This window comes from Panicum hallii, chromosome 8 (genome assembly GCF_002211085.1).
Source record: "Panicum hallii strain FIL2 chromosome 8, PHallii_v3.1, whole genome shotgun sequence".
Taxonomy (NCBI): domain Eukaryota; kingdom Viridiplantae; phylum Streptophyta; class Magnoliopsida; order Poales; family Poaceae; genus Panicum; species Panicum hallii.
In genome coordinates this window covers 42,849,894-42,862,072 of record NC_038049.1, presented here as the reverse complement: position 1 = coordinate 42,862,072, position 12,179 = coordinate 42,849,894, and the positions used below count along the sequence as shown (strand labels likewise).

The 12,179-nt window shown below is 42.4% G+C and overlaps 1 protein-coding gene and 1 long non-coding RNA gene across 3 annotated transcripts; one reads left to right on the top strand and one right to left on the bottom strand.

The window, feature by feature from the left end:
* The first annotated feature begins 5,857 nt into the window (after nt 1–5,857).
* LOC112902255 (laccase-15-like) lies at nt 5,858–10,758 on the top strand. 2 transcript variants are annotated; one of them, XM_025971221.1, is made up of 6 exons: nt 6,156–6,191; nt 7,303–7,607; nt 7,718–7,965; nt 8,171–8,290; nt 8,555–9,619; nt 10,409–10,758. In XM_025971221.1, exons 2-6 carry the CDS (start codon nt 7,516–7,518, stop codon nt 10,600–10,602), a joined length of 1,719 nt encoding a protein of 572 aa, XP_025827006.1. In that variant the 5' UTR covers nt 6,156–6,191; nt 7,303–7,515; the 3' UTR covers nt 10,603–10,758. The 2 variants fall into 2 exon arrangements, with proteins under 2 accessions (XP_025827007.1, XP_025827006.1); XM_025971222.1 differs by lacking the exon at nt 7,303–7,607 and having other exon boundaries at nt 5,858–6,191.
* LOC112902258 lies at nt 8,973–9,801 on the bottom strand. The gene is made up of 3 exons (XR_003230527.1): nt 9,691–9,801; nt 9,364–9,579; nt 8,973–9,113 (listed from the first exon to the last, which is right to left on the bottom strand). It is a non-coding gene; the product is annotated as an uncharacterized LOC112902258 (long non-coding RNA).
* Nucleotides 10,759–12,179: the final 1,421 nt, after the last annotated feature.

The following is a 12,179-nucleotide window of genomic DNA, read 5'->3' as shown; positions in this document are numbered from 1 at the left end:
GGATATTCCTCCTCCGGATTAGCGATATGAACAGATAAACCAGACCCTGATCATCCAGATCCAGCTTGTACAATCTGTGTTTTTGGTTCCATCTTGCTTTGGATCTTGCCAGCAAACCAAAGTTGACTGTCCGAAGGAGACATTAAATATACTAGTTGTGGCTCAGTGCATTCACATCGGCTGCATATGCATACTTAAATAGTATTATATTACTAGAGAAACATGCAGAGAGTATTATACATGAGTGTGTCATATTTTCAGTAAGAATAAATTATATGAACTATAGCCGTAAGTGACTTTGCAAGTAAAGAAATTTTTTTATTACACTACTCTATTAATTTAGTATGTGACCAACAAAACAAGTCCCCACATTCGGTCTAAAGGGCTAGAACACTGCTACAAAAAAGATATTTTCAGACATACTAACCCTACCAAAAATCCCCAATTAATCCTGAACATGCATGCCAATGTTGCGAGACCGTAGGAAGATTGAGTGAAATATTGATGAAGGAACTAAACATGACTGCAGTAATTAAAGTCAACCATTTAGGGCCTTTGGGATTGTCACATGTTGAAATAATTAAATTGAGCACGAGGCACTCTGGTAAAAGGACATATCTTATGTCTCTGTAAGGAAAAAAGGATAAAGAAATCATGAAGTGTTAGAGATCCACGCCACCCTCTTTATCGTCAACGCAGAGATCGCTTACCTCTATCCTAATACACATTGCTACTTAGAGGCACACTGCAGAGCAAATAGAGCCAGCCAAATCTGCATTCCATGAAGAGCAGGAGCCTTCCACAGGCAGCCACCACTGCTGCCATCTTCTTCCTCTCGGACGCGGCCCTCTCAGTGGGCACAGCCGTTGTCGAGCACACCTTCGTGGTATGCCATAAGCGTACTGCTCTTCCATATGCATTTGATCCCCAGCATTGACCTGTTCTTAATCTTGACACTGTAATGAAACCACAACGTCCATATATGTATTTGCATTTTTTATTTGTTCAAACATGTAAAGCTGTTACTCCACAATTTCGCTCTGATTGTTTTGGTAGTCAGCAGTTCCAATGAGGGCCCCCATCCATCCATCCATCAAGCTGCCCAGGAAAGCGTTGTTCTGTCAAAACCGGCCCTCCTCCGGCGTACTTACTTTGAGTTGGGCCTCGCCGTCCCCTTGGGCCGACCTCTGACTTGGGCTAAACCTCCCTCTTCAGCCACCGTCTGTCTGACTGCAAAGTCCTGCCGATCAGCACCAGCTAGCATTCCTTGTTCATCAGACTGTCGTAGCCTGTCGATCTTCGGGGTTCGTCAGTCTTCGGAAGTGGCCAGAAATAGGTAGTGGAGTCGTATACGTTAGAGTGCATTTTACAATTTAGGTTTATTATTAGAAAGATGGCATGCTATTTTACTACTCCATCCGTTCTAAATTACATGTTATTTTAGCTTCTTACTTAGGTATATAATTTTTTCTATGCATCAACACATACACATTATGTCTAGATATATAACAAAGTCAATGTGTCTAGAAAAATTAAAACGACCTATAATTTAGAATAGAGGGGATCAGAATAGCAAAAATTAGACCGAAGAAGGGAAAGGTGATGGTGGTGCTCGGTTGCGGCGGCGTTGTTCTCAGCGAGCTTGCATCCGAAGCTGTTGAAAGTACGTGCTCCATATTTACCGTTTGCTTGTGTGAACCGAGTAACACACGGTATCAGGATATAGAAAAAAAAAGTTAGCTGCGTAATTGCGTTAGTCACGTACTTACTATATATATCTAATTAATATATAATTTAGAACGGATGGAGTATATTTTTTGTCAGTTTCAGTTAGAACCATGTGTGGTACCAGGTAATAAGATAGCATTTGACATTAAGTGCATCCATCGTCGAGCACATCTTTGTTGTAAGCATAAATGCATGTTTGGTCACCATTAATTTCAGCGACAGTACACCTTCAGAAAGATGACATAATTTTTTAGGTAGTGGAGTCACATACGTTAGAGAGCATTGACAATTTAGGTTTATTACGAGAAAGATGATATGCTATTTTTACTGCTCCATTCGTTCCAAGTTATATGTCATTTTAGTTTTTTAGGTACATAATTTTTTGCTATACATGCATCAAGACAAACGCTTTACATGTGATTTTCTTGGGGAAATTAAATAATTAACATTTCTTCTGAGTAGAGTGATTCTGTGGCTAAGAAAAGTCGAACAAACTATATAGGAAATGAATCGGCCGGGAGTGAACAAACTATAGGTTAGAGTGCATTTTAGTTTGTTTCAGGGAATCATGCATTGCACGTGGTGATTCGACCAGCACAGCCAGGGCCCATCGATGTGGTAGCATAGTAGTGCCGTAGATGCCTCGATCTGGCTACCACGACACTGCAGATCGATGCATGGTTCCAATTCAACGTACGTAGCGAGGTGACAGTACCATAAAAAAGGGTTGCGCGCCACCATTGCTGACTAACCGTAATAAGATCAATCAGAGGACAACACTGCAACAGAACAGACCGGCAAGCAAGGCTCACTGCCTGCTGCGACGGGGACGGCACGCACGGTGGTCGTCGTGGCGGAGGACGGCACGGTGGCCTTACATCTGAGAGGCTTACGTACTGAGATTGGACATGCACTCTTCTGCATGCATTGATAATTTAGGTTTATTACTAGAAAGCCGACGAAACTTACTACGTTAGAGTGTTCTTCTGAATGAATTTTAATCTTGTTTGTTTTCTTAACATTTTTGTTCGCCAACATCTTTTGCTTTTCAATTACCATACTACGCGCGAAGCATCGACGCACCCAGATGGAGACAAACCACAAGTTTCAACTAGCGTACGTACCACGCACATAAACAAAATCATCTGTGCTACTTTAATGGTTTACGGTCGGTTATTATGTTTTCTTATATCATATTGTACAATTTCATGAGGCACCAATTAGTCCATACTTGTTACAATTCAATTCTAAGCGGAATGAACAGCAAAACTAAACTAAATGGTCATCCATGGGCGGCAAAAGAAAATATAGCGCCGTCGTCTCCAACATACGACGCACCTGGATCAACAGCTCTTGATCCAAAATTTGTTGCGACTGACACCAAAATCGGAGCACCTCTAAAAAAGACATGCAAAAATGTTTTAGGTTCGGTTGTATCAAAAGCAGTATCTTTTTTTTTGTATGTTGGAACTATCATCAGGTTGGTCATAAGAAGGAGTACCTGTTAATATTTTGTTGCTGTTGTTGTTGATCACGTGCACTGACTTTTTACGGCCTTGTTACTCCACAATTTCGCTCTGATTGTTTTGGTAGTCAGCAGTTCCAAAGAGGGCCCCCATCCATCCATCCATCAAGCTGCCCAGGAAAGCGTTGTTCTGTCAAAACCGGCCCTCCTCCGGCGTACTTAGTTTGAGTTGGGCTTCGCCGTCCCCTTGGGCCGACCTCTGTCTTGGGCTAAACCTCCCTCTACAGCCACCGTCTGTCTAACTGCAAAGTCCTGCCGATCAGCACCAGCTAGCATTCCTTGTTCATCAGACTGTCGTAGCCTGTCGATCTTCGGGGTTCGTCAGTCTTCGGAAGTGGCCAGAAATAGGTAGTGGAGTTGCATAGGTTAGAGTGCATTGACAATTTAGGTTTATTATTAGAAAGATGGCACGCTACTCCGTCTGTACCAAATTATATGTCATTTTAGCTTCTTATTTAGGTATATAATTTTTTCTATACATCAAGACGTACACGTTATGTTTAGATATATAACAAAATTAATGTATCTAGAAAAATTAAAACAACCTATAATTTAGAATAGAGGAAATCAGAGTAGCAAAAATTAGACGGAAGAAGGGAAAGGTGAGGGTGGTGCTCGGTTGCGGCGTTGTTTTTCTCAGCGAGCTGGCATCCCAAGCTGTTGAAAGTACGTGCTCCATATTTACTGTGTGCATGTGTGAACCGAGTAACACACGGTATCAGGATATAGAAAAAAAAAGTTAGCTACGTAATTGCGTTAGTCACGTACTTACTATATATATCTAATTAATATATAATTTAGAACGGATTGAGTATATTTTTTGTCGATTCAGTTAGAACGACGTGTAGTACCAGGTAATAAGAGAGCATTTGACATTACGTGCATCCATCGTCGAGCACGTCTTTGTTGTAAGCATAAATGCATGTTTGGTCACCATTAATTTCAGCGACAGTACACCTTCAGAAAGATGACATAAATTTTTAGGTAGTGGAGTCACGTACGTTAGAGAGCATTGACAATTTAGGTTTATTACGAGAAAGATGATATGCTATTTTTACTGCTCCATTCGTTCCAAGTTATATGTCATTTTAGTTTTTTAGGTACATAATTTTTTGCTATACATGCATCAAGACAAACGCTTTACATGTGATTTTCTTGGGGAAATTAAATAATTAACATTTCTTCTGAGTAGAGTGATTCTGTGGCTAAGAAAAGTCGAACAAACTATATAGGAAATGAATCGGCCGGGAGTGAACAAACTATAGGTTAGAGTGCATTTTAGTTTGTTTCAGGGAATCATGCATTGCACGTGGTGATTCGACCAGCACAGCCAGGGCCCATCGATGTGGTAGCATAGTAGTGCCGTAGATGCCTCGATCTGGCTACCACGACACTGCAGATCGATGCATGGTTCCAATTCAACGTACGTAGCGAGGTGACAGTACCATAAAAAAGGGTTGCGCGCCACCATTGCTGACTAACCGTAATAAGATCAATCAGAGGACAACACTGCAACAGAACAGACCGGCAAGCAAGGCTCACTGCCTGCTGCGACGGGGACGGCACGCACGGTGGTCGTCGTGGCGGAGGACGGCACGGTGGCCTTACATCTGAGAGGCTTACGTACTGAGATTGGACATGCACTCTTCTGCATGCATCGCTGGCATGCATGCTTGCCAAGATGCTGTCGAGATGGTAGTCGTCGTAGAGCCGTGTACATGTTTAAGCACGGTTGGCGTGCACTGTCATCATCCATTCCATGGGAGGTTTCAGTGACCCTCTGCTTGTACCAACCATCAGGTTTGCCAATGGCGTATTAGGTGGGATCTCAAAACTAAAGCGACATGTGAGGTTTTTTTTCGCAGTTTTTTTTTCATGCAAGGAATCACACCCTCGATCAGTCACTCATAAACCTCATCTTTTACTGGACAACGCAGCCACACGTTCAGGCTGTGCTTTACCTTGCCTGCTCGCGTCGTCCTATATGCAGCTACACAGAGAAGACATAGTAGAGCAAAAGCAGACAGATCGATCGATCAAGTTGCAAACAATGAAGACCCGGAGCCTCAGCCTCGCCGTTGCAGCTACAGCGGTTGCCGCTGCTGTCATCTTTGCTCTCTCTGCTACGGTCCTCCTGGGAGCAGCCGCTGCCGTCGTCGAGCACACGTTCGTTGTAAGCATGATATGATACTGATCGATGCTCTTCCATGTTTCTGATCTCCATCGTTCATTGTTGTTTGATTTCTTCGTATTACTAGTCAGCGACTCAGCGTCCTTATGAATACATGGCTAAAACTACAAGAAAGAATCTACATGCATGTATGGATACAAGCAAGCACGCTTGATGATTTAACTTGTTCGATCAGTATAGATGGGATGGTGGGATACAAACAAACAGCCTTAAGGTGAGCCAGATGAATGTTAGACACTTGTTTACAGTGGAGTCTACGGTCGAGCTCATGAATGCAGCTGTTTGTTTGTTTTTAAACAAGTTATAGCCTGAATAAACAACATGACGTGATAACATGGTCCGATCCGGGACCAGCCGTATCAACTACGTGTGCCTATCCATGCAGCCAATGCATACAAATGGCTAAACAAAACATTGAAAATATAGAGCTGTGGGTTGTTAGGGTGACACTCAATTAATCGTGTGCTCTCACCGTCAACGCTGATGAGGATCACAACATTCATTGGCCACAGATACCATACCTATCTATTGTATTCTTCTTTACGTAGCAAAGAATCCATGGTCAGGCCACTTCACCTGCCAAGCTGCTATAGTACTACTCCTACATACAGGTATACCTTGGAAAGCTTTCAGTGCTAGCTGCAGCATTCCGTTGAAGAACTTCACAGAGCAAAGTAAGCAGCCAGGGCGAGCATGGAGGGCCGGATCAGTCGTCAACAGGTCACCCTACAACATTACGATCCACTGGTAATCTTCGATGGCTTAAAAATAAGCTCCTCCGTTTCAGAAAATACGGCTATATATTGTGCTGTTTGTAGAATTATATTGTTAAGACAAGTTAGTTAATTGTAGGCTCCCTCCGTTTTAGAGTATATGAATTTTAAGCTAAGTTGGTTAGTTAATTTTCTAAACTACTTAGCCAGCTTTAAGTGTTATATATCTTTGTAAACAGAGGAATTATATACATAAGGATTAACATAACTAGTTAGCAATTACATAATCAGATGTTAGGGTAAACTGCACAAGTTTTTTTATAGTAAGATATTAAATTTTTTCTAGATATTTATAGTGATTTGGATGGTCAAACCTTCTTGTACAAAAAGGTACAGCACTCCATGAGATCTAAAAGTTTGTAGTTGACAATTGACAACATTTGAATCGAAGTCATTTAATACCCAATTAATAGTAGCAAATAAGGACCCTAAAGAATAAAACTTAGTATGCAATGTTTTATAAGAAAGATAATAAAAAGGACCGTGTGAGGGATATGGTTGTGGGTTTGATTCCTGGGAACACATACGTGTGTATTTCGCATGAAAAAACAATTAATGACTTGCGGTACTTGCCCGTGAGTAGTTTGGTGGCGGTCTGCAGGTCTAGATTTTTTTACTAATAACCTTTTGATGCTTGGGCACTAATTTTTGCAAAAAAAAACCTGGTGATCGTTCAAACCTCAAGCTGTGAGAGGTATGAGTTTCTGTCATAGCTAGTTATCAGAATTAGAAAGAATGGGTTATCACTAGTTACCTTATAGAAGAGAAGAGTTGCGACCCGTGGGAGATGACACTAGCTACATTTATGCACCGAGAGATTAAGAACAAAAATAATATAGTTGTACAAATGCTAAACCACTCGATCAAACAGGAACTTGTATGCTAATTTGTCTTGACCGCAGTAAAAATAAAAAAGAGAAAAATTCGCTTAGGGAAGCAGTCCGACCCCGCATGAAACACATTCAAGCAACGTAACCCAAATGAAGGACATTATTTTCTGTATACTCTAATCATCATAATCCTCTTTCCACAATACAGAGTTGATAAAATATAGACAGAGACCATGTTTAATTTCTTTTGGTCAGGTGGACTTTCCCGGGACATAAACATTAGCATCTGTTGAGCTGGTTTGCAGCGTAGATTAAGGTGCTCTGTGTATCTCAATTTCTTGTCCGTTGGGCTCACAACCCAGCAATAGCAACATCAAACTGGGAACACATGGCTAATGTGGCTACATGTTCGCCTTGAATTTGATCCTGTACTTCCTACAAAGACAAACGGTGTAGATCTATTTGTCGATGTGGACTCTGTTTTTATTTGAGGTGTCCAGATGGACTTCTATCTCACAATTGATCTTCACCATCATAATCTTGATCCATTGGTTAACATGGTAAATTCTAGCCTTTGGTATTAAACTTCAAGCTGCTTTTTTTGGCCAAATACAAAGACGATAGGTCTTTTCAGATTACTTCAACACGTTCTGTGTGGTTCCTGATGCAGGCACGGAGTGAAGCAGTTTCGGAACGGTTGGTTCGATGGGGTGCCGATGATCACCCAATGCCCTATCATGCCGAACAAAAATTTCACCTACCGGTTCAATGTCGTCAGGCAGGAAGGCACCCTATGGTGGCACGCTCACGTCCCTGGCCTACGGGCAACTCTCCATGGCGCATTCGTCATCCGGCCAAGGCATGGGGCCGAGTCGTATCCATTTCCTAAGCCTCATAGGGAGGTCCCAGTCATTATAGGTTTGTGTGCCGCCATTCAGAAATCGATTGCCTACGACATGGGAACATAAACTTTCTTGTGGAGAAAATTTTCATTGGGCCCTATTTATTTGGAGAAAAGAAAATATGTCATATTCTATGGGAATTGAATTGTTTTTTAAAATTTTCCATGGTTGTCCATGCAACTATCTAGTAGATGCACGTGAAATGATCCAGATGATTACAGGGGACTGGTGGGAGAAGGACCTTGTCGAGGTGGCCAAGAACATGACGAAGAACATCTTTACGGCATATGCCAGGGCATCCACAGTCAATGGCTTGGTAGGAGATCTCTTCAATTGCTCCGGTAAGCAAGTATTCTGTTGGTCTAATAATAAACAGCAATTTAGCCTGTTTAAACACCATTTAAACGCTGCACAATAGCAAACTGGTGGTTCTGTTTAAATGCTCGTGTTGCCCATTTAAATGGCAGTTCAGACACCATGGTTAAACAGCCGTTCTGTCTGATAATTTGATAAAAAAAATGGGTGATCGACTGTTTACAACTGTGTTAAGTAACCGATTACCGATATTTTTTTTATTGAACCAAGTGCTTCAATGCAACTCTCAGGTGTCGCTAAAGAAGGCTATGTTCTGGACGTGGAGCCTGGCAAGACCTACCTGCTACGGATAATCAATGCTGGTCTCTTCTCTGAGTTCTATCTAAAGATCGCTGGGCACAAGTTCACTGTGGTGGCTGCCGATGCTAACTATGTCAGCCCCTTCACCACAGATGTCATCGCCATCGCACCTGGCGAGACAGTGGATGCTCTGTTGATTGCTGATGCACCCCCTGGAAGGTACTACATGGCCGCCCTGCCCAATCAGGCACCATTGCCTGACACCCAGACTCCGGAGTATGCCACAAGGGGGATGGTGCAGTACAAGGTCAGCCAAGGCCCCTGCAGTGGCCCAACGTCAGTGAGCTCGAGCCGGGGTACAGAAGAAGAAGGATGCCGAGGTCCATCATCAGGAGATGTGCCGATAGTGCCTGAGATGCCTGATATACATGACACAGTTACATCCTTCTACTTCCACAGCAACCTGACCAGCCTGCGGCACCATGCGCGCCTTCCGGTGCAACGAAGAGTCGACGAGCGCATGTTCATTGTGCTTGGCCTTGGCACCATCTGCAAGCAAGGCCACAAGTTCTGTAAGAGAGGCGACAGTAAGGAGGACATCCTAGTGGCTACCATGAACAATGTCTCCTTCCAGCCCCCTGCAGTGACGTCGACACCACTACTAGAAGCACACTACTACCACACTGGCCCCTGTGGAAAAGTGCAAGATCTTCCAAAGATGCCACCAAAATTATTCAATTTTACTGATGAAGCCTTAATCCCGTTTGGACCCAAAGAGATGCGGCTAGAGCCGACTTACAAGGCGACGTTGGTCCGGCGGTTCCAACATGGCGCCATCGTGGAGATAGTCTTCCAGAGCACCGCAATGCTACAGGGTGACTCAAATCCAATGCACCTACACGGGCATGACATGGTCGTGCTTGCACAAGGGCTTGGCAATTATGATCCAGTGAAGGATGGGGCCAGGTACAACCATGTGAATCCACCAGTGAAGAACACTGTGCTCGTCCCAAATCTTGGGTGGATCGCCGTCCGATTTGTTGCCAATAATCCAGGTGCGTATAAGATTTAAATGCTCGTTTTTCATGTGCATGGAAAGAAAATATTCTGTGGAGGAATCGCTTACCTTAGTTTGAAAAAACATGTTCATATAGAGGAAATAAAAACTGGCAGCATCCCACATAGGGGTTTGTAGAAAAGTCGCTGCCAGGAAAGCTTCAGAGCCGCCCAAAAACACTTCTGGTGCTATGAAGTTTGGCAAAATCCTACTAATAAAAAAGAGAAATATTGGTCTCATCGGCATTCTCCATATATCAGAAGAGTGTAGTGAACTCGTTTCTATGATGTTTAGTGAGAATCTTGGTAAAATGAGAAGTTTGGGCCTTGTTGACAGTACAGAATTATGTTATTAGTTCCTTTTGTTTATTAACCATGAATTTCATCATGACATTCAAAGTCCCTCTTGTTAGTTATTATGCCGTGCAATATCATGCTTGAACTGGGTCTGGTAGGACATGAAATTCTGAAACAAAAACAATGTGCGAATAGCCACATACATTTATACTTGGGATCTGAAGTCAACCTGATAATTAACTTCATATAGTGATAAAACAGGAAAGTTAAGCAAAAAACATGTCTCGAAGTTTCGACTTCTATTTGGTGCACTGTGACAATAGTCACAAACATTTACACTTGGGGTCCGAAGGAGTCAATTTCTGAGGATTCCACGACACTTGAATCAAACTAATTCCAGATTTGTTTTTCTAGAAAATTGTTTACTGATATTTATGATGTTGTCTACTTTAGATTGGCATCCGTATTTATTTGTATTTTATGGTATGCAGGTGTATGGTTCATGCATTGTCATTACGAGTTTCATTTGTCGATGGGCATGGCAGCTGTGTTCATTGTAGAGGATGGGCCAACAATGGACACATCTCTCCCTCCGCCACCCGTGAATTTTCCTACTTGTGGCCATGACATTGATCTCATGCCAAAGATTTCTACCTCCGTACTAAGGAAAGTGAAACCTAGATAGCTCAGAAACGGAGTATGAACAAAAATATCTGACCACTTGTTTTTAAATAAATGAGTATGAATAATGAACGTGTGGTATGAGATAAAATACGTTGCATAGATCTACTACCGCAGATATCTGTGCTGGATCTTGAAAAAGCCCGACACAAATAGTGGTGCTAATGAATACGATGGAGTCATGTAATTAAGTTTTCTGGTGATGATAATATATGACTATTGTAGTGTTAAGTTATTTGATGACAATATGTTATATACCATGTTAAGATATTGCTGGCTACTGTGGCATATATATGACTATAATATTTATGTTGTATTACTGTTTGCTTTCTGTATCTATGTTAACTATCCGTGTCCGTGTGCTACATGGACCGGTATGGATAAGAAGCTATATGTCCGTGTGTCCGTAGCCTGTCGATCTTCGGGATTCGTCAGTCTTCGGAAGTGGCCAGAAATAGGCAGTGGAATCGCTTACGTTAGAGTGCATTGACAATTTAGGTTTATTATTAGAAAGATGGCACGCTATTTTACTGCTCCGTCCCTTCCAAATTACACGTCGTTTTAGCTTCTTACTTAGGTACATAATTTTTTCTATGCATCCTAAAATGATCTCAAGATGCCTAGAGGGAGGTGAATAGGCTAATCTGAAACTTAAAACGCTTTACACACTGTCAGTAGCACAGGTGTCCAAATACTCTGGATATATGTCCGGATACTTCGGATTTTGTATCCGGAGTTTCCGGAAATACTGTCCAGAGAGTCCGGGTATGAAACAATGTATGCACTAACAAGATATTGATGCTGCAATTTAGATCGAATAAATTTAGGCAAGCTAGTAGTACCTTAGGAGTGTTCCTAACCAGTTGTCTTGCTCTAGAGACTAATATAATTGTAGATCGACCTCAAACCCTAGAAAGTTAGTCTCACAAGCATATATCTAATAAAACTAGTAAGGAGCACAAAAGAGAGACATAATTTGTTTTCCGAAGTTCACTTCCAGAGGAGCTACATCTCCGTTGAGGAAGGATTCAAGAGACGGTGCTCAAAAGCCCCTATGCTCCTCTTCCAAAGGTGAGACCAACGCTTAAACCCAAGGTTACTTACTATGTGTTCCTCCGAGAGGAATGAAGATCACCAACTTCTTGTGGTGCACACAACTTGCTTGAACACTCACAAGCGACGCCTAGCCATCTAGGAGCTTGAAGCTCCAAGAGTAATAAACTTGAATCCACTGGCTAAGGGTGTTGTGCTCAAGAGATGGAATAAAAGCTTACTAGCACGAATCTTTACTCTCGCAACAATCTCACTTGAATCCCCTAAGAAAATCACTTAAGAATGAAAGAGGGGAAGTGAGAGAGCTCTCCTTTTGCTTGCTGGCGTGTTCTGGTTCATGAGTAAGAGAGAGAGAAATGGAGGGGTATGGGGGTATTTATACCCCGTCTCACAGAAAACTAGCCGTTGGGTGAAGGGTACTCGGATACTCCGGGTATATGTCCGGATACTCCGGACATAAGGTCCGGAGACTCCGGTCCCAGAGAAACTTCGGAGGAGTAACAGTTACCCGGAGACTCCGGGTGACTG